Source organism: Dermochelys coriacea, chromosome 1, assembly GCF_009764565.3.
Source record: "Dermochelys coriacea isolate rDerCor1 chromosome 1, rDerCor1.pri.v4, whole genome shotgun sequence".
Lineage (NCBI taxonomy): Eukaryota > Metazoa > Chordata > Testudines > Dermochelyidae > Dermochelys > Dermochelys coriacea.
In genome coordinates this window covers 259371200-259393969 of record NC_050068.2, presented here as the reverse complement: position 1 = coordinate 259393969, position 22770 = coordinate 259371200, and the positions used below count along the sequence as shown (strand labels likewise).

The following is a 22770-nucleotide window of genomic DNA, read 5'->3' as shown; positions in this document are numbered from 1 at the left end:
TCTTATGGCATTATTTACAAGTCTAGGAGGCAGGCCCTGACAGCCTGGGTAGATTCCAGTCTGTGTTATCTGCCAAGCTCCATTTTTGCCTTGCAGTTTCAATGGAAAAGTTGTTGTATGTATTATGGTAGCACCTAGAGGCTCCAGCTGAGATCACAGCCCCTATCAACTGTGCTGTACACCCAGAGAAGGACTGTCCCTGCCTTATAGAATCACTGACGTGTAGGGGTGGAAGGGACCTTGAGAGATCATCAAGTCCAGCCCCCTGTGCTGAGGCAGGACCAAAGGAACTGAGACCATCCCTGACAGGTGTTTAACTAACCTGTTCTTAAAAAACTCCAAGGCTGGGATTCCACAACCTCCCTTGGTAACCTGTTCTGGTACTTAAATACCCTGATCGCTAGAAAGTTCTGAATAGCTAACCTAAGTCTCTCTTGCTCAGATTAAGCCCATTACTTCTTATCTGTCCTTCAGTGGATGTTGAGAACAATTGATCCCTGTCCTCTTTATAAAAGCCTTCAGCATAGCTGAAGACTATTATATCCCCCCTCAGTCTTCTTTTCTCAAGACAGAACATGCCCAGTGTTTTTAACCTTTCCTAATAGATCAGGTTTTCCAAACCTTTCATCATTTTTGTTGCTCTCCTTTGGACTCTCTCTGATTTGTCCACATCTCTCCTAACACGTGGCACCCAGAACTGGACCCAGTATTCCAGCTGAAGCCTCACCAGTGCAGAGTAGAGTGGAACAGTTACCTCCCATGTCTCCCTGTTCATATATCCCAGAATGACATTAGCCTTTTTTGCAACAGCATCACATTGTTGGCTCATATTTAGGGCTGTCAAGTGATTAAAAAATTTATCGTGATTAATTGCACAGTTAAAAAAATTAATCTCAATTAATCTCATGATTAATCACGCTGTTAAACAATAATAGAATACCATTTATATAAATATTTTTTGATATTTTCAAATATATTAATTTCAATTATAACACAGAATACAAAGTGTACAGTGCTCACTGTATATTCATTTTTTATTATAAATGCACTGTAAAAATAAAAGAAATAGTTTTTTCAATTTACTTAATACAAGTACTGTAGTGCAATCTCTTTATCATGAAAGTTGAAGTTACAAATGTAGACTTATGTACAAAAAATAACTGCATTCAAAAATAAAACAATGTAAAACTTTAGCGCCTCCAAGTCCACTCAGATTTACTTCTGGTTCAGCCAATCGCTCAGACAAACAAGTTTGTTTACATTTGCAGGAGGTAATGCTGCTTCTTGTTTACAATGTCACCTGAAAATGAGAACAGGTTTTCTCATGGCACTGTTGTAGCTGACGTTGCAAGATATTTATGTGCCAGTTGTGCAAAAGATTCATATGTCCCTTCATGCTTCAACTACCATTCCAGAGGACATGCATCCATGCTGATGACAGGTTCTGCTCAATAACAATCCACAGCAATGCGGACCAACCCATGTTCATTTTCATCATCTGAGTCAGATGCCACCAGCAGAAGGCAGATTTTCTTTTTTGGTGGTTCGGGTTCTGTAGTTTCCACATCGGAGTGTTGCTCTTTTAAGACTTCTGAAAGCATACTCCACACCCCATCCCTCTCATATTTTGGAAGGCACTTCAGATTCTTAAACCTTGGGTCTAATGCTGTAGCTGTCTTTAGAAATCTCACATTGGTACCTACTTTGCATTTTGTCAGATCTGCAGTGAAAGTGTTCTTAAAACGAACAACATGCTGGGCCATCATATGAGACTGCTATGATATGAAATATATGGCAGAATGCGGGTAAAACACGGAACAGGAGACATACAATTCTCCCCCCCAAGGAATTCAGTCACAAGTTTAATTAATGCATTTTTTTTTAATGAGCGTCATCAGCATGGAAGCATGTCCTCTGGAGTGGTGGCTGAAGCATAAAGGAGCATACGAATGTTTAGCATATCTGGCACGTAAATACCTTGCAATGCCGGCTACAAAAGTTCCATGTGAATATCTGTTCTCACTTTCAGGTGACATTGTAAACAAGAAGCAGGCAGCAGTATCTCCTGTAAATGTATGCAAATTTGTTTCTCTTAGCAATTGGCTGAACAAGAAATAGGACTGAGTGAATGTTAGAGAGCTTATTCCTTCACTCTCCCACTTCCCTGGTCCTTTTCACATGAGCAGAGAGCAACAATACCCAAAGTCTGAACGTGCAAACAATTCGATGTTTATTGAGGTGAACTTCCAGAAAGCTTAAATCCAAGTTCCTTTTCCCTTATTTTCGAATCCCACTTACTTCCTGTTTGCCCCTAATTTTTATAATAATATTCTTAGCTATACCTTAACCAATCATTCTACTGAAATTTACCTAACCAATCCTAACATATTGTAACATGATTAGCTAACCAATTATATCCCACCACCTTAGTTAGTTTACACCCAGCAAAATTAATTATACAGCAGACAGAAACAATCACAGAACCAGACACAGACCATGCAAATAAACAATAGCAAAGTGGGAACTACAGTGACAAAACAATACAGAAGTGAGGATTTCACAATTACATCTATAAAGACATAAGGGTTTCCCAGCTGTGTCTATTGATAAGCGAGTTCTTACCAGACAGAAAACTATCAACCTAAATTTCCTTTTACATCTTTTAATCTCTTCCCTATCTCTGGAGGTGATAGATCGGCTCACCTTCCTAACAGCCCCATATTGACTAGTTTGGAATGTGAGGATGTGACTGTTCACTTCCCAGCTTATGGCTGCCTCTGCTGCTTAGCCAAAGGCATTGGCCTAAGAACAGGGCTTCAGACTGTCACAGTGAGAGAAGGCCCTTACACAGATTCTTTCTTGTATACCTCTATTACTAGCTAAATGATAAACATATACCTACATTCTTAAAGTATAGGCCTTTACTGGCAGGCCTGAATATCAATATCCTAACAGTGGACTTGTAGGCTCTAAAGTTTTACATAGTTTTGTTTTTGAGTGGAGTTATGTAAAGAAAAAAACATTTGTAAGTTGCGCTTTCATGATAAAGAGATTGCATTATGGTACTTCTATGAGGTGAATTGCAAAATACTATTTCTTTTGTTTATCATTTTTACAGTGCAAATATTTGTAATCAAAAATAATATAAAGTGAGCACTGTACACTTTGTATTCTGTGCTGTAATTGAAATCAATATACTTGAAAATGTTGAAAAACATCCAAAATATTTAATAAATTTCAGTTGGTATTCTATTGTTTTAACAGTGCGACTAAAACTGCAATTAATCACAATTAATTTTTTTTATTCACAATTTTTTTGAGTTAATCGTGTGAGTTAACTGCGATTAATTGACAGCCCTACTCATATTCAATTCGTGATCCGCTATAACCACCACATCCTTTTCAGCAGTACTATCAGCTAGCCAGTTATTCCATTTTGTAGTTGTGCATTTGATTTTTCTTTCCTAAGTGTAGTACTTTGCACTTGTCTTCATTGACTTTCATCCTGTTGAATTCCAAGCAATTCTCCAATTTTTCAAGGTTGTTTTGAATTCTAATCCTGTCCTCCAAAGTGCTTGCACTCCTCCCAGTTGGTGTCATCTGCAAATTTTATAAGCATATTCTCCACTCCTTTATCCAAGTCATTAATGCCAGTTTTGAACAGTACTAGACCCAAGACTGATCTCTGCAGCAACCTTCTTGATACATCCTCCCACTTTCATAGCAAACCATTGATAACTACTCTGGGTACAGTCTTTCAACCAATTGTGCACCCACACTATAGTAATTTCATCTAGACCACATTTCCCTAGTTTGCTGATTATAATGTCATGCGGGACTGTTTAAAAAGCCTTACTAAAATCAAGATATATCACATCTACTGCTTCTCCCATTCACTAGGCCAGTAACCCTGTCAAAGGTGGAAATCAGGTTGGTTTGGGATGATTTGTTCTTGACAAATCCATGCTGGGTATTTCTTACAACCCTATTATCTTCTAGGTGCTTACAAACTGATTGTTTTATCATTTGTTCCAGTATTTTGCTAGATATCTAATTAGGTTGTTGGGTCTCTAATTCCCCATGTCCTCTTTGTTCCCCCTTTTAAAGAGAGGTCCTATATTTGCCCTTCATCAGTCCTCTGGGACCTCACCCATACTCCAGAAGTTCTCAAAGATAATCGCTAACAGGTCTAAGGTTGCTTCAGCTTTTTCCTCAAGTACCCTAGGATGAATTTATTCAGGCTCTGCCAACTTGAATACATTTAACTTATCTAAATAGTCTATAACCTGTTCTTTCCCTATTCTGGCTTGTGTTTCTTGCCCCTTGTTGCTAATATTACTTGTATTCTGTCTCTGGTCACCATTAACTTTTTTAGTGAAGACTGAAGCAAAATAAGCACGTCTATCTCTTGCTTCTAATGAATTTAAGAACCTCTTCTTATTACCTGGTATGTCCCTTGCTAGGTGTTACTCATTTTGTGTCTTAGGCTATGTCTATACTACAGCTTCTGTTGGCAGAACTTATGTCGCTGTGAATCGATGTGAATAAACCACCCCCAGGCGCTATAAGTTACACTGACATAAGTGGCAGGGTGGACAGCGGCAGGAGAGCTTCTCCCATTGACATAGCTTCTGCAGCTCACAGAGGCGGTTTTATTATGCCAATGGGAGAGCTCTCTCCTGTCAGCATAGAGCATCTTCGCCAGACATGCTGAAGCGGTGCAGCTGCATCAGTACAGCGCTGTACATGTAGACATGCCCTTAGCTTTTCTGATTTTGTCCCCACATGCTTGTGCTGTTCTTTTCTACTCCTCCTTAGCAATGTGTCCGTGTTTCCACTTTTTGTAGGATTTCTTTTTGATTTTCAGGTCATTAAAGAGCTCCTGATGGAGTCATAGTGACCTCTTACTATTCTTCCTGTTTTTCCTTTGCATGGGGATAGTTTGCAGTTATGCCTTTAATATTATCCCTTTGAGAAACTGCCAGCTCTCCTGAACTCCTTTTCCCTTAGATTTTCTTTCCATAAGACCTTACCTGACAGTTTTCTGAATTTGTTAAAGTCCGCTTTTTTGAAGTCTGTTGTCCTCATTCTGCTGCCTTGGGGAGCCTTATAATCTGAATAGACAAAATGGATGACAAGGGAAGTATCTCCATGTTGTGTGTGTGTATAATAGAAGCTCAGAGAGATGAAGGCCACGGTAAAGGTATTTAAGCTCCTAACTCCCACTGATTTCAATGGAAGTTAAGAGCTTGAATACCTTTGAGGATCTAGGACAAGGTGACGCAGGGACTCTGTGTCTGACCCAGAAATTGAACCTAAATCTCAGTGTCCCATCCATAGATGTCGACCTTCCAATCTTTCGGTGGATGCTCAAACCCTGGCTTTGCCCCAGGCCCCGCCTCCACTCCACCCCTTCCCCCAAGTCCCCACCCTGCCTCTTCCCACCCCACCCCTCCCCCTCCCCTGAGCATGCTGCATCCTTGCTCATCCCCCCTAGAGCCTCTTGCATGCGGCAAAACAGCTGATTGCGGTGGGCAGGAGGCATGGGGAAGGAGGGGGAAGCGCTGATCGGTGGGACTGCGAGTGGGCAGGAGGCACAGAGGAGGAAGGGAGGGAGGGCTGATAGGTGGCTGCCGGTGAGTGCTCAGCACTCACCATTTTTTACCCATGGGTGCTCCAGCCCTGGAGCACCCACAGAGTCGGCACCTATGGTCCTATTCATTGCCCCAATCATAAGACCATCCTTCCTCTCTATCAAGCTATTCCTCATTTTCCTCCTACTTGATGCTTGCATAGCATCACTGAGAGGGAGAAGGAGATGCACCTATCTACAGATTTATACAGCACACACATTTATGTAGATATATATAAAACACTTGCGGTTCCTTGAGAAGGAAAGGCATTCAGATGCTGGTACCCAGCCTTTAGCAGCTGGAGATGCTCTTCATCATTCAATAGCCTTGCAAAAAGACAGGAATCACACTCATCCTAATAGCCTGATGTTGCAGTGTCTTTTATTATTTTATAATTATTATAAATTACTGTAGTGCCTTGGAGCCCCAGCCATGGACCAGAGTCCCATTGGTGCCGGGTTCTGTACAAAAACAGAGAGAGGTGGTCTCTCCCCAAAAGTGATGTTGCATTAATCTGCAATGATGTTCTGTTGAAACAACTCAGTGTTATCCAACATTGAAACAAAAACAATACAGTCCTGTTAGAGCGCCTTTCATCGAAGGACCACCCACAGCTTTGCAAAGGTAGGTGAGATGTTTCATCCCCATTTTACTGATAGGAAAACTGAGGCACCAAGACATGAAGTAACTTGCCTTGGGTGACTGTGAGTTAGTGACAGATCTCAAGTCACCTGACTCGCAGGCCCCAGACCTAGTGATTAGATTGTGCTGCTCTCTCTCTACAGCTAGCCACACCTTTGTATGCAACATGCACTGTCGTGATCAGAGCTGGGTGATTAGAGCAAAAAGAACATTTGAATATTTGTGGGGATTGCAAATAGTTGTTGGTTTGGCTATGTCCCTGCCCCTTCTTACTGAATGCTTATTCAAGGGGTTTCAGTCTAGGGGATGGTGACTTGGGAACAGGGGTTTGTTCATATGAACAAACAAGAATATTTGTGCACAAACAAGTATTTTCTGTTTTAAAAGTGCCATCCAGTCAGTGGGCAGAAACAATAGCATGGAGATTTAGCTGGCTAAGCAGACATCATGAGCAGCCAGTAAAAGTGACCAGAACATCAACAATCCCTGGGTTGAAAGCTGTTCAGTAAATACCTATGGTCACCAAATACACTCACAGTAAACAGAAAGGAGGGCTGGATTCAGAGCATAATTTGTTTACAGTGAGTAGATCAGCAAAGCTCTAGCCACGCAATGATCACAGGACGTATCTTGTTAGCGCTGTATTCACCTTTCCATGGCTGATGAGACACAGCAGGGTGTTTCTCCTTTCTCTTTCATTCTCAAGGCTGCTGGGAATGAGGGCTTGTCTACACTTAACAAGCTGGCTGCTTTAACTGTACCAGTATAGTTAAAGTGGCAAATCAAATCCTAGTGCAGACAGTTATACCAGTATAAGAGCGCTTAGACCAGTTTAGCTCATTCCAGTTCAGGAACCACTCAGGTGTCTTTGAGACTAACAAATTTATTTGGGCATAAGCTTTCGTGCCCAAATAAATTTGTTAGTCTCTAAGGTGCCACAAGGACTCCTCTTTGTTTTTGCTGATACAGACTAACACGGCTGCCCCTCTGAAACCTGTCAGGTATCTTTGTAACAGTAACTGCATCTATACCAGGGGCTCATACTTGCATAACTATCTTAGCAAAATAAATAAATACATCACATTCCTAACAGAGTTATACTGGTAAAACTTTTAATTGCAGAGCAGGCTTGAGAGCAGAATGCACCACTGGCTTCTTTGCTCCTTCCCATCACATTTGCTCAGCTCTATCCTTAAGATAACGGGCCAGGTCCTCGGCTGGTGTATATCAGCAAAGCTGCATTGTCACTTTAGTGATTCACACCAGCTGAGGAGCTGGCCTAGGGATTTTAGAGTACAGTCTCAAATTTGTTTTAAATCAGGTCTCCCCTGACTATAAATATGTTTTTTCTCTTCCAAAACAAGCGTGTCCTTTCTTGTTTACACAAAAATTGTGGGGACACTTGATGAAATGAAAAGGTGACCACTTTAAAACAAAGATTTTTTTTTTTTACATGCGCCATTGTTCTGGTCCACGGTGCTGGAAGCACAGGTCCAGCAGGAGTACTCTGAGAAAAACGAGGCTTACACACAGCTGTGAGTTATTAGCTTTATTGAAGGTTAGTGACCCACCCGCAATGTGGACTCCAAGCGTTGCAGTCACGGAGGCGGGGAACCCAGCACACCGGAGCTTTGCCTGGGACGGAGTCCCCATTGTGGGTGAGTCACTAACCTTCAATAAAGCCAATAACTCACAGCTGTGTGTAAGCCTCATTTTTCTCAGAGTACTCCTGCCAGACCTGTGGTGCTTCGAGCACCGTGGCCCAGAACATTTGGCACAGAGAGCAGGGTACTCTGAGAAGTGATGCCGCTTTGGCTGAAGGTAGGGGAAGTGGGGAAGCTGTCGCTGTCCCTACAGCGCATACTAGGATGGCCCTCGACGGAGCACTGGGGGCCGGTCGCTTGGGTTATGGCCAGGTGGGCTGCCCCGTTGGACTGGCCGGAGTTCCAACGGGCTGCAGGGGTCACGCCCGTGCAGCTGGTAGAGGGGTTACAACGGTTACGAGCGAACTGGCGCTCTGGGACGGAGCGGCGGGCGATGGGGGAGCTAGGGTGGCTCCGCCTGACCGCCGTCCGGGCCCAGGATGAGGAGGTGCTCCGCTTACAGTGGGCACTGGAAGGGAAGACTCAGGAATGCACTGCACCGTGGCTCAAGAAGTCGTCATCTCCCAGGCGGAGCACGCCCAGGAGCTGACACAATGCTGTGAAGTGTTGATTGCCTGGGTAGTGAATAAAAGGTGCCTCAGGCACGGGCGGCAGCTGGTCACCATCGCCCAGGTGCGTGCGGTGACCGCTGCCCCCTCCTGGGACCCCGAGACTTGGGATGGGAACATTTGGGACTCCTCATCCTCGGATGGGGGGGGAAGGAGTCCCCTGCTCTGGCTCTGGCGCGCCCGGTCCGGGAGTTGCGGGTGCAAGGAGGCACCCTACAACCAGAAGTCGTCTGCACATTTAAAACGAGTGAGTTGCAGGAAATTGTGAAGACATTCCGCCAGGAGTCCGGGGAGAGCATCCTGCAGTGGCTTGTGAGGGTCTGGGACACTGCAGGTAATACGGTTTTGTTGCTTGCTTATGAATTTCAACAGTTGGGAGTCCTATCGCAAGACTCTCAGGTACGTGCACAATTGGCAAACCCGCCATGGCCGCAGGCCGGGGGGCAAGACATCGAAAGCCCCTCGTTGTACCGCTGGCTGGCGGCTGCAGTGGAGGCGGCCTACCCCTCGGTGGGGGAGTTGGAGGCACAGGCGCGCCCCTGGAAGACCGTTCCAGAAGGGGTGCAAACTTAATTGGGAATGTCCTGCGCTGTCTCCAGGGGCAGGGAGATGGGGCCGGACGATGTACCGGTGACAAAATCGATTAAAACCACAGTGTTACGCCTGGCCCCTGATGAGTTAAAACCTTCCCTCCTCGTCGTTGTCATGGCAGAGAATGGGCGTGTGGGAGACTTGGCAGCCACCCTTATGCAATTGGAAGCCGCCTTGGCGGGTGCTAGGCCAAGAGGCATACGGGCTGCAAAGGGACAGCAAGGTGGGGGACAGGAGAAAGGGGAGTTGTGGGTGCCCCAGAAGACCTTGTGGCTAGATCTCTTGCAGGCTGGTGTCCCTCATGAGGAAATCAATGGAAAGCCGACGGCGGACTTATACAAGCGGTGTATGCAGCTGCCCCTTACCAAACGTAGTGCCAGAGGAAAAGGGGAGAAGAGTGTGGAGCGAACCAAGCCTGCGGAGCCCTCTGCTCCGCCAGCCGAGTGGAAACTGCCACGCCCATATTGAAGGCATGGCAGGTCCTCCGTTCCATGTGTCGCGGTGGCCACCCCCTGGAGGGAGGCGGGGGAACGACGCCCCTATGTTCCCCTTGCGATTTGCTGGCCGAGGGGAGGAGTCCAACACGTGTTGGCATTGATAGATACGGGCGCTGAGGTCACCATCTTGCACTCCGTGCAGACCCAGGGCTGAGCCACTGTCATTAAAGGCCTCGGAGAAGCGGAGTATGAGGTTACTGTCACTCTGACCCTGGGGAAGGCTCCCTCGTTCCGGGCCACTGTTTTGGTAGCCGCTATTGGAGAATACATACTGGGCATCGACGTCCTGTGGGGTCACTCTGTGGATACCCAGTACGGCCTCTTCACATTCGGACATCCCCGATATGTAAGTGTGCCTCGGGTACAGGAGGTACGGGCATTGACAATCCTACGGGGCTCCCCTCGTTGGGAGCCCGTGGTGTTGCCTCTCTCTACTGCTGTAGTATCTAAATGACAGTATTGCCTCCCTGGAGGGGAGGAGGAGATCACCCAGACAATCAGCGCGCTGTTAGAGGCCAAGATTATTTGGCCCATCTTAAGCCCGTACAATAGCCCCCTTTGGCCAGTGCGGAAACCGGATGGGACTTGGCGTATGACGGTAGACTATCGTGAGTTGAACAGGGTCACCCCTCCGCTGACGGCGGTCTTTCCGGATATGGTGACCCTGATCGAGCACATCGCGGCAGCTGCCTTGCCCTGGCATGCCATAATTGACCTTGCAAATGCCTTCTTTTCTATCGCCATTGCCCCTGAGAGTCAGGAGCAGTTTGCCTTTTCGTGGCAGGCCCGCCAATATACTTTCTGTCTTCTGCCACAGGGCTGGAAGCACTCCCCAACTATTTGCCACCAGTTGGTGAGTGCTGACCTTGCCCGAATACGGCTGCCGGACATGACCCATTGTTACCATTACATTGACGACGTGATGGTATTCGGCCCCTTCCGTGAACTGGTGGCGGATGCGTTACACGCAGTCGTTACTGGCTTGGAGGCGCGTGGATTGACTCTGAACCCCCAGAAAATACAGGGCCCCGCTCAGACGGTAGTCTATCTAGGTATTATGTGGGTGGGACCAGATCGGCAAATTCCTCGGAAGGTACAACAAACGGTGCAGGGTTATCCCCCACCCCAGACGAAGAAAGAGTTGCATGCTTTCCTCGGTCTACTTGGGTTCTGGCGTGCCTTCATTCCTCATCTAGCCTTCCTTATGCGGCCTTTGCAGGCCTTAGTACGAAAGGCAGCACCCTGGCAATGGCAGCGGAGCCATCAAACTGCCTTTGACCTGTGTAAAGAGACCCTGCTCACTGCGCCAAATGTTCTGGGCCACAGTGCTCGAAGCACCACAGGTCCGGCAGGAGTACTCTGAGAAAAACGAGGCTTACACACAGCTATGAGTTATTGGCTTTATTGAAGGTTAGTGACCCACCCACAATGGGGACTCCGTCCCAGGCAAAGCTTCGGTATGCTGGGTTCCCCGCCTCCGTGACTGCAACGCTTGGAGTCCATGTTTCGGGTGGGTCACTAACCTTCAATAAAGCCAATAACTCACAGCTGTGTGTAAGCCTCATTTTTCTCAGAGTACTCCTGCCGGACCTGTGCTTCGAGCACCGTGGCCCAGAACAGCCATAGAATTAGCATGTGACACTCACTGCTACAGGAAACTAAGGTAAATAGCTTAGTTAAAATTTCAAAAAGATCAGGCATCTCTAAGACTAAAAGCAGCATCTGTAGGGTGACCATATTTCCCAAAGGGAAAATAGGATTCTGCGTAGGGCTGGCCTGAGCCCTTCCATCCCCCACCCCTGTGCGGGGCTTGCCCAAGGTCACTGGCCTGAGCCTTGCTGCCTACCCCACTGCACAGGGCTGGCATTGCCACTCACCCCTCCCCCGCACGCTCCTCTGCACTACACCACACTTTTTTGACAAAAGTGGGCATTTGTCCCGGTTGCTCTTTCAACTGATCAAATCGGCCAGAGCAAATGGGACAAATGCCCACTTCTGCCAAAAAAGTCAGGACAGCCTGGACAGGGCTTAAAAAAGGGACTGTTCTGGCCAAAATGGGATCTATGGTCACCCTGAACATCCGCAGTAACATTAGCTAGGATCAAATGACAAGGGCTATTAACTCTCATGCTTCAGGGCATCATACGCTGATTACCAGCTGAAGTCAGGATGAAATTACCTATCGGCCTTTGAAAATGAAAAATGTTAAGATGCTGGCATCCTTCCTGTCACAGGGGGCTCTCTCAGCTACCCAGTGTGCTCTACAGTATAGCCCAGTTCTGTCAGCTCACAGCTGGTTTCCTTGTACCATGTGTGTCTTTTATTCCTCTGTTCCTCTGCTTTTTTTTTTTTAAACACCTTGACCATGTAACTGGCACTTTCCACACAGCCAGCCTCCGTCCCCAGCACAGCTCAGCTTCTGAACTGCCTCTTGCTTCCTGTTCCTTCTACTTAGACCTTCCCAATGACATCATTAGCCCCAGTAGTTACCACTCAGGTGCTGGCAATCTCCCAACAGAGAGTTTAATGCTCACAGTTGAGCCTGAAGCCAACCTCATGTTGCAGCAATGTCAGCGATCCGGATGCAGCTGCTAGCACTCAGTTACATTTCCCCTACTACATCCCAGGGCTCTAGACAAATGTTCCACCCACACCCAGCAGCTGCAACCAGTGCACCTCTTGCTTCTCAGCTCCCCTTTTCTGCCAAGGATACACCTTTCATTGCAATGGGTTTTAACATTGAATGAGTGTATACAACCTTTCATTTGGGTGCATCTTCACTCTGCCTTTCTCCTCCCATTTCTATAGTCCAAGCTCCTTTCCTCCTTTCTCTTTATTTCCGTGTTTCTTGTTTCTCTCCTGAAGTTTTCCTCGTGTCTCTCCCCTCTTTCTGGCTTTTAATCCCCCCACCCTCTGCCCCAACGTCTTTTTCCATCTTCTCTTTTACTCACCAGACTTTCCCTTTTCCATCCTGCTTCTCTGCTCCTCTCCTTTGTGGTGCTGTGTATTGCTCTTCCCCTGGCTTTGGCTACTTCTCCATGGTCCCATTCTCTCAATCCTTTCTCCTGCTAGTATCTTCACTTGACAACTTCATCTCTCTACCCTTCCCCTTGGGATCACAACAACCTCATCTCTTCTTTGATAATGGAGGACTGCAAGTTTTTGCTCGTTCCATCCCATGAGTGCATCTCCGAGGAGGCTTTCTTCCAGGGAGGATGGATTTCCAGAAGCAGAGAGCGTGCCAAAAACCCTGGATAACAAGGACTAACTCTCTGCAATTATATCTGAAGGGTGTGAATCCTAAGGTATGAAAGAGATTCTGTATGCAGGGCCAAAGGAGATCTGGTAGTAATGGAACAGAACAAATGGGATTATAAAGAATAGCAGGAAATAGCTTTTGATAGTGAGAGTTCATCCTGCATTTTGGTAAGCCAGGGCCCGGGCTAGGATCTGAATCCATCCTTGGCTCACTACTGGCAAACAGAATCCCTGCCTGATGGCTCTCACAGGCATAAATCTTCATGCATCAGAGCATAAGCCAGTTGCTGACTGTTAAGGTTAGAAAGGAACTTTTCATATGGACTGCCATATTTGGGTTCAGGAAGGAATTTCCCCCCAGGTCAGATCGGCAGAGTCCCTGAGCGGAGAGGGGGTTTCGCATTCCTCTGCAGCATGGGGCACGGGTCACTTGCAGGTTTAAATAAGAGTAAATGGTGGATTTTCTGTAACTTGAAGTCTTTAAACCATGATTTGAGGACTTCAGTAATTCAGCCGGAGGTTAGATGTCTGTTACAGGAGTGGGTGGGTGAGGTTATGTGGGCCTGCAATAAGCAGGAGGTCAGACTAGATGATCACAATGGCCCTTCTGGCCTTAAAGTCTATGATTCTATAATTGTCCACTATAGGATTTCTTGCTCTGGAGCATGTGGTCCTGGTTGCTGTCTGAGAAGTGGTATTGGCCTAGATAGACATCTGGTTTGAACTGGTCTGGCAGTTCATATGGGTATCGTACAATGCAAGAAGCAATCACAGTGATGGGGTGGGTTGCTTACAGTAGCTGGAAAGAATGTACTTGTTCTGTAGGGAACAATTCTGCATTAACCAGAGTTCAATATTCTGTTTCCATCTCTTTTGATTCTATGAACACTGACTCTGTGGCTATGTCTACACTATGAAATTAGGTTGATTTTATAGAAGGCAATTTTTAGAAATCAGTTTTATACAGTCGATTGGGTATGTCCCCACTAAGCGTATCAAGTCGACGAAGTGTGTCCTCAATACCGTGGCTAGCATCGACTTACGGAGCAGTGCACTGTGGGTAGCTATCCCATTGGAATTCCGGGTTAATCTCCCAGTGCCTGATGGGGCGAAAACATTGTCGAGGGTGTTTTTGGGTACATGTCATCAGTTGCCCCTCCCTCCCTCCGTGAAAGCAACGGAAGACAATCGTTTAGCACCTTTTTTCCTGGGTTACCCATGCAGACACCATACCATGGCAAGCATGGAGCCCATTCAGCTCACCACTGCTGTTGTGAGCATTGTAAACACCTCATGCATTATCCTGGAGTATATGCAGAACTGGGCTAAGAGACACCAGCACGAGGACGATTGTGATGAGGACATGGACACAGACGTTCCTGAAAGCACGGACTGTGGCAATTGGGACATCATGGCGGCAGTGGGGCTGGTTGATACAGTGGAACACCAATTCTCGGCCCAGCAAACAAGCACAGACTGGTGGGACCACATAGTGTTGCAGGTATGGGATGATTCCCAGTGGCTGTGAAACTTTTGCATGCGTAAGGCCAGTTTCCTGGAACTCTGTGAGTTGCTTTACCCCACCCTGAAGCGCAGGAATACCAAGATGAGAGCTACCCTGACAGTTAAGAAGCGAGTGGTGATAGCCCTGTGGAAGCTTGCAATGCCTGTCTGCTACCTGTCAGTTGGGAATCAATTTGGAGTGGGAAAGTCTACTGTGGGGACTGCTGTGATCCAAGTAGCCAATCCAATCACTGACGTTCTGCTCTCAAGGGTAGTGACTCTGGGAAATGTGCAGGTCATACTGGATGGCTTTGCTGCAATGGGGTTCCCTAACTGTGGTGGGGTGATAGACGGAACACATATCCCTATCTTGGCACCAGACCACCTTGCCAACCAGTATATAAACCGCAAGGGGTACTTCTCAATGGTGCTGCAAGCACTGGTGGATCACAAGGGATGTTTCATCAACATCAGCATGGTATGGCCAGGAAAAGTGCATGACACTCGCATCTTTAGGAACTCTGGGCTGTTCGAGCATTTGCAAGAAGGGACTTACTTCCCAGACCAGAAAATTACCATTGGGGATGTTGAAATGTCAATAGTTATCCTTGGGGACCCAGCCTACCCCTTGCTCCCATGGCTCATGAAGCCGTACACAGGCAGCCTAGACAGTAGTAAGGAGCAGTTCAACTATAGGCTGAGCAAGTTCAGAATGGTGGTAGAATGTGCCTTTGGATGTTTAAAAGCTCGCTGGCGCTGTTTGCTGACTAGGTTAGACCTCAGCGCAACCAACATTCCCATTGTTACTGCTTGCTGTGTGCTCCATAATATCTGTGAGAATAAGGGGGAGACATTTATGGCGGGGTGGGAGGTTGAGGCATATCGCCTGGCAGCCGATTTTGAGCAGCCAGACACCAGGGCAATTAGAAGAGCACAGCTAGGTGCACTGCACATCAGAGAGGCTTTGAAAACCAGTTTCATGACTGGCCAGGCTACAGTGTGACAGCTGTGTGTGTTTCTCCTTGCTGCAAACCCTCCCCCTTTGTTGATTTTAATTCCCTGTAAGCCAACCACCCTCCCCGCTTCAATCACAGCTGGCAAAGGAAATAAAGTAACTACTGTTTTGAAACCATGCATTCTTTCTTTATTAATTAAAAAAAAAGTGAGATAACTGACAAGGTAGCCCAGGTGGGGTGTGGTGCGGGAGGAAGGAAGGACAAAGCCACGTTGCTTATTGTAGCCACACTAAAAATCAAACTGTTTGAATGACAGCCTTCTGTTGCTTGGCCATCCTCTGTAGTGGAGTGGCTGGGTGCCCGTAGCCTCCCACCCCACATTCTTGGGCATCTGGGTGAGGAGGATATGGAACTTGGGGAGGAGGGCAGGTGGTTATACAATGGATGCAGCGGGGGTCTGTGCTCTTGTTGGCTTTCCTGCAGCTCCAACAGATGCCTCATCATGTCCGTTTACTCCCCCATTAGCCTCAGCATCGCCTTCTACTTCTGCTTTTCACACTCACTTAATACTTTCCTGGCCTCTGCCACTGAATGCCTCCATGCATTAAGCTCTGTCCTATCAGTGCGGGAGGACTGCATGAGCTCAGAAAACATGTCATCGCGAGTGCGTTTTTTTCACCTTCTAATCTGCGATAACCTCAGGGATCGAGATGATAGGGGGAGCATAAAAACATTTGCACCTGGGGGGAGATAAAAAGGGAGAGTAAAATTTAAGATGATACATTTCTGAGAACAAAAGGGATACTCTTGCACAGTGAATCAAGCAATTCACCAAAGACCGCACATGTGCTTTAGGTACAAGGTCGCATTTTGCCTTTTATATTGAGCGCCTGCTGGTGGTGACACATCACAATGGCTGGGCAACAGAATTCGGTTTCCAGGCAGCCATGGTAAGCCTTTTGGTATGCGGGGTTGACTTCTTCTGCCTTCATAACATGTGGGAATGGTTTCAAACTGCAGCACCATCCTTTCCCATAGCAAACAATGTCAGTTGGGTTTCACATTTAAAAGGAGGGGCTACAGTTTTCGAGTGGATGTGCATCACACACCTTCCCCCACCCCACTACATGGCTATTCTCCAGGATGATTCCTTTTAGCCAACCACAAACAACCCAGCATGAATGGGGTCCTTTTACTGTTCCCTTACAAAAATTCCCCTATTTCAACTAGGTGACCATGAATGATATCACTCTCCTGAGGCTAACACAGAAAGATAAAGACTGAATGTTACTTGAATGCGACCAAAACCCAGGACCATTCGCTGCTATGCTTTGTGCTGCAATGATTCCAGACTACTTGCTACTGGCTTGGCATGGTAAAGTGTCCTACTGTGGAGGGCGAAATCAGGCAGCCCTCCCCAGAAACCTTCTGCAAAGGCTTTCAGAGTACCTCCAGGAGAGCTTCATGGAGATATCCCTGGAGGATTCCTGCACCATCCCCAGACACGTTAACAGACTTTTCCATTAGCTGTACTGGCTGCAAATGCATCCCAATTCTTCAGGGCAAATCAAACATTAAACACTATTGCTTTTAAACCCTGTACTGTAGTTACAAATGTGCACTCACCAGAGGTGCCTTCTCCAGCTTCAGGGTCGGGGATCCCGCCTTGGGAGGGTATTGGCTCCAGGGTGATGAAAAGGTCCTGGCTGCCGGGGAGAACAGATTCACCGCTTACTTGTTGCGCATTCTCCTCCCCTTCCTCTTCCTCATCCACAAAATCCTCCTCCCTGTTGCGAGAGACTCCCCCCTTGCAGGTGTCCATGGACAGTGGTGGGGTAGTGGTAGGGTCCCCCCCAGAATGCCATCAGCTGATCATAGAAGCTGCATGTATGGGGCTCTGATCCGGAGCAACCGTTTGCCTCCTTTGTCTTTTGGTAGGCTTGCCTGAGCTCCTTAACTTTCATGCAGCACTGCTGTGTGTCCCTGTTGTAGCCTCTCTCCACCATGCTCTGTGCGATTTTGGCATATATATTAGCATTTCTTCTTTTTGGCCTGTACAGATTCTTCTCCCCATACAGCAATCAGATCCAGTGTCTCCCTTTCAGTCCATGCTGGAGCTCGTTTGCAATTCTGGGGGGACTGCAGGGTCATCTGTGCTGCTGAGCTCGCCACGCTGACCAAACAGGAAATGAAATTCAAAATTTCCCGGGGCTTTTACTGTGTACCTGTGCATCGGAGTTCAAAGTGCAGTCACACTGGAGCACTCTGGGATAACTCCTGGAGGCCAATACTGTCGAATTGTGTGTGCACTACCCCAAATTCGACCCTCGCTGGGGAGGAATACAGAAGTCGATTTTAAGAGCCCTTTAGGTTGACGGAACGGGGTTGGTTGTGTAGACGCATTCATTTTAAAATTGCCCTAACCTGGCTAAATTTGACCTAACCCCATAGTGTAGACCAGGGCTGTGTCATGCTGGCCCTGGGGAGGATTTGTGCCTCCTCATTCTGCTTATATACAGTAAAACAAGCCTGGGCACTTACTGCTTGTGGTACTAAATGTAGACTTTGATATTTCATGTCCACTGTTAGAGCTATTTTCACCCCCTCTGCCAACTGGAAGAATATTTCATGCTGTTATTGAGTAGTGCTTAAAATTAATTTCATTTGGTTTCCATCCATCTCTTCTCTCTGCTTTAGTTCTTCATTTGTATACCGGCATATTGGTGATATCAGCCTGTCAAGGAGGGGAAGCGTGTGTGTTCATGGCCTATAACAGGCTAGGTTATTAACAGTAACTGCTACAAGAGAAGCTATCAAGGAGAAAGAAACCATGGGAACAGAGCGTGTTGTTTAGATCCACTGTAATGTGATGATTGTGGTTTTTTATTTCTTAAATACAGAAAAAACATCTCACTCCTTCTCTGGGTGGCGTAAGTCTTGAGCCCAACAGCAGAGTGGTAGCCATCAAACTAGCAGAAGGAGGCAATCTCTGAATAGGCTCTTTTGATTAAAAAAATCACTTGGATAAATTGTCTGAAAACTTTGCACCTACTGCTTCTCCTGTACTTGCAGAGAGGGGAGAATAGAAATAGGCAGTACAGGGATAGAAAAAGCATGTGTAGCTTTGTATAAGTCAAACACTACAGTGCAAAGGACTTTCATAGATTCATAGATACTAAGGTCAGAAGGGACCATTCTGATCATCTAGTCCGACCTCCTGCACAACGCAGGCCACAGAATCTCACCCACCCACTCCTACGAAAAACCTCACCTATGTCTGAGCTATTGAAGTCCTCAAATCGTGGTTTAAAGACTTCAAGGAGCAGAGAATCCTCCATCAAGTGACCTATGCCCCATGCTACAGAGGAAGACAAAAAACCTCCAGGGCCTCTTCCAATCTGCCCTGGAAGAAAATTCCTTCCCGACCCCAAATATGGCGATCAGCTAAACCCTGAGCATATGGGCAAGATTCACCAGCCAGATACTACAGAAAATTCTTTCCTGGGTAACTCAGATCCCATCCATCTAATATCCCATCTCAGGGGATTAGGCCTATTTACCATGAATATTTAAAGATCAATTAATTACCAAAATCACATTATCCCATCATACCATCTCCTCCATAAACTTATCGAGTAGAATCTTAAAGCCAGATAGATCTTTTGCCCCCACTGTTTCCCTTAGAAGGCTATTCCAAAACTTCACTCCTCTGATGGTTAGAAACCTTCGTCTAATTTCAAGTCTAAACTTCCTGGTGGCCAGTTTATACCCATTTGTTCTTGTGTCCACATTGGTGCTGAGCTGAAATAATTCCTCTCCCTCTCCTGTATTTATCCCTCTGATATATTTATAGAGAGCAATCATATCTCCCCTCAACCTTCTTTTAGTTAGGCTAAACAAGCCAAGCTCCTTAAGTCTCCCTTCATAAGACAAGTTTTCCATTCCTCGGATCATCCTAGTAGCCCTTCTCTGTACCTGTTCCAGTTTGAATTCATCCTCTTAAACATGGGAGACCAGAACTGCATGCAGTATTCCAAGTGAGGTCTTACCAGTGCCATGTATAATGGTACTAACACCTCCTTATCTCTATTGGAAATACCTCGCCTGATGCATCCCAAGACCGTGTTAGCTTTTTTCACGGCCATATCACATGGGCGGCTTATAGTCATCCTGTGGTCAACCAATACTCCAAGGTCCTTCTCCTCCTCCGTTACTTCTAATTGATGCGTCCCCAGCTTATAACTAAAATTCTTGTTATTAATCCCTAAATGCATGACCTTAAACTTTTCACTATTAAATTTCATCTATTACTATTACTCCAGTTTACAAGGTCATCCAGATCCTGCTGTATGATATCCCGGTCCTTCTCTAAATTGGCAATACCTCCCAGCTTTGTATCATCTGCAAACTTTATTAGCACACTCCCACTTTTTGTGCCAAGGTCAGTAATAAAAAGATTAAATAAGATTGGTCCCAAAACCTATCCCTGAGGAACTCCACTGCTAACCTTCCTCCAGCCTGACAGTTCGCCTTTCAGTAGGACCCGTTGTAGTCTCCCCTTTAACCAATTCCTTATCCACCTTTTGATGTTCATATTGATCCCCATCTTTTCCAATTTAGCTAATAATTCCCCATGTGGCATGGTATCAAACGCCTTACTGAAATCTAGGTAAATTAGATCCACTGCGTTTCCTTTATCTAAAAAATCTGTTACTTTCTCAAAGAAGGAGATCAGGTTGGTTTGGCACAATATACCTTTTGTAAAACCATGTTGTATTTTGTCCCATTTACCATTGGCTTCAATGTCCTTAACTAATTTCTCCTTCAAAATTTTTTCCAGGACCTTGCATACTACAGATGTCAAACTAACTGGCCTGTAGTTACCCGGATCACTTTTTTTTCCTTTCTTAAAAATAGGAACTATATTAGCAATTCTCCAATCATTCGGTACAACTCCTGAGTTTACAGATTCATTAAAAATTCTTGCTAATGGGCTTGCAATTTCAGGTGCCAATTTCTTTAATATTCTTGGATGAAGATTATCTGGGCCCCCCGAGTTAGTCCCATTAAGATGTTTGAGTTTCGCTTCTACCTCAGATATGGTAATATCTACCTCCATATCCTCATTCCCATTTGTCATGCTACCATTATCCCCAAGATCCTCTTTAGCCTTATTAAAGACTGAGGCAAAGTATTTGTTTAGATATTGGGCCATGGCTAGATTATCTTTAACCTCCACTCCATCCTCAGTGTTTAGTGGCCCCACTTCTTCTTTCTTAGTTTTCTTCTTATTTATATGGCTATAGAACCTTTTACTATTGGTTTTAATTCCCTTTGCAAGGTCCAACTCTACTCGACTTTTAGCCTGTCTCACTTTATCCCTACATGTTCTGACCTCAATAAGGTAGCTTTCCTTGCTGATCCCTCCCATCTTCCACTCCCTGTATGTTTTCTGCTTCTTCTTAATCACCTCTCTAAGATGCTTGCTCATCCAGCTTGGTCTACAACTCCTGCCTATGAATTTTTTCCCCTTTCTTGGGATACAGGCTTCCGATAGCTTCTGCAGCTTTGATTTAAAGTAATCCCAGGCCTCCTCTACCTTTAGATCCATAAATTCTTCAGGCCAATCCACTTTCCTAACTAGTCTCCTTAATTTTTGAAAGTCAGCCCTTTTGAAATCAAAAACTCTAGTTGCAGATTTATTTTTGTTCATCCTTCTGTTCAGTTTGAACTGAATTAGCTCATGATCACTTGAACCAAGATTATCCCCTACAACCATTTCTTCTATGAGGTCCTCGCTACTCACCAAAATAAATTTAAAATGGCATCCCCTCTAGTCAGTTCAGCAACTACTTGATGAAGGAATCCATCAGCTATCGCATCTAGGAAAATCTGAGCCCTATTATTATTACTCGCACTGGTCCTCCAGTCTGTATCTGGGAAGTTAAAGTCTCCCATGACCACGCGGTTTCCATTAGTATTTACTTTATTAAAAACATTAAAAAGGGCTCTATCCATATCCAAATTAGATCCCAGAGGTCTATAGCACACCCCAAGCACTATCGTAGGAGAGGCTCTATTAGTTATCTTCCCCAATGTAATTTTTGCCCAGATGGACTCTGTCTTATCCATTGCATCGCTTCTTATTTCTTTACATTCTACCTCATCATTAATGTACAATGCTACTCCACCACCTTTACCTTTATTTCTGTCTTTCCTAAACAGCACATACCCTTCAATATCTGTAGTCCAGTCATGACTACTATTCCACCATGTTTCTGTTATCCCTATAATATCTGGTTTCACTTCCTGCACCAGTAGCTCTAGTTCCTCCATTTTGTTACCTAGACTCCTCGCATTGGTGTACAAACATCTTAATTTTTGCTGTTTGGCCTCGCTCACATTTTGTACCCTATTAGGCACAGTCATTCTACAGCCAGTATAACCTATTAGACAGTATCCACACTGCCCTCGCTCCTTATATACATTCTCCTACCCACGTCTGTATCCTTTCTTACTTCATCTTCTTCCCTCTCAATGCTAAGATCTGGCATGGAGATTACCTGGACATCTCCCAACCATCTCCCCCAAATTCCTAGTTTAAAGCTCTCTTTATCAGTTGTGCCAGCCTCCATCCTAGAAGTCTATTTCCTTCCCTACTCAGATGAAGTCCATCCCGAGAGAACTGTCCTCTGTCCATGAATGCCTCCCAGTGGCCATACATCCCAAAGCCCTCTTTATAGCACCACTGCCTAAGCCATCTGTTGACAGTTATAATCTTTTCACACCTTTGTTGCCCTTCTCTAGGAACAGGCAGGATCCCACTAAAGATCACCTGAGCCTCGATTTCCTTAAGCGTCTTCCCCAGCCTAGCATAGTCTCCCTTAATACTTCCAGTGAGAATCTAGCCGTATCATTTGTTCTCACATGAAGGATAATTAGGGGATTCTTTCCCGCTCCCTTTAGGATCCTTTTCAACTTCAGGTCTACATCCCATATCTTAGCACCTGGAAGACAGCACACCCTTCTATTCTCTGGATCAGCTCTAGTTACAGGCCTGTCTATTCTTCTCAATAAAGAGTCCCCGATCACATAGACCTGCCTTTTCCTGGTGACAGTGCTATTCTCCAGTGTCTCCCCTGTTCCCTCTGGGCTGCAAGTTCTTTCCATTCCTATTTTCCCTTATAATCCTCTTCAACACATCCTGTATCCTCCTGGGGCTCATATTTGGTGTAGTATCCCTTGACTCTTCCCCTTTTCCTATCGGACTAGCCTCTCTTCTCTTCTTCCTTGCCCTTCCATGTTCAGCGACTACCTGCTGAGCCACTTCTTCATTTTCCAACTCTGCAAACCTGTTCCTAAGCTCTATTTCTCCTTCACTAGCCTGTCTTTTCCTCTGCCTGGTTCTTTTAGTCACATGCTTCCACTGACCACTTTCCTCACCCAGTCTCCCCTCAAAATTCCCCAGCCCTGCTTCG

General features: G+C 45.8%; 1 protein-coding gene across 1 annotated transcript in view; it reads left to right on the top strand.

Annotated features, from left to right (window-relative positions):
* Positions 1 to 8407: 8407 nt before the first annotated feature.
* NPTXR (neuronal pentraxin receptor) overlaps positions 8408 to 22770 on the top strand; it is a 52658-nt gene continuing 38295 nt past the window's right edge. Inside the window, exons 1-4 of the mRNA XM_038389513.2 lie at positions 8408 to 8551; positions 8680 to 8821; positions 9746 to 9945; positions 10033 to 10330. Of these exons, the coding sequence (XP_038245441.2) occupies positions 8408 to 8551; positions 8680 to 8821; positions 9746 to 9945; positions 10033 to 10330 (784 nt within the window). The remainder of the gene's footprint in view (positions 8552 to 8679; positions 8822 to 9745; positions 9946 to 10032; positions 10331 to 22770) is intronic.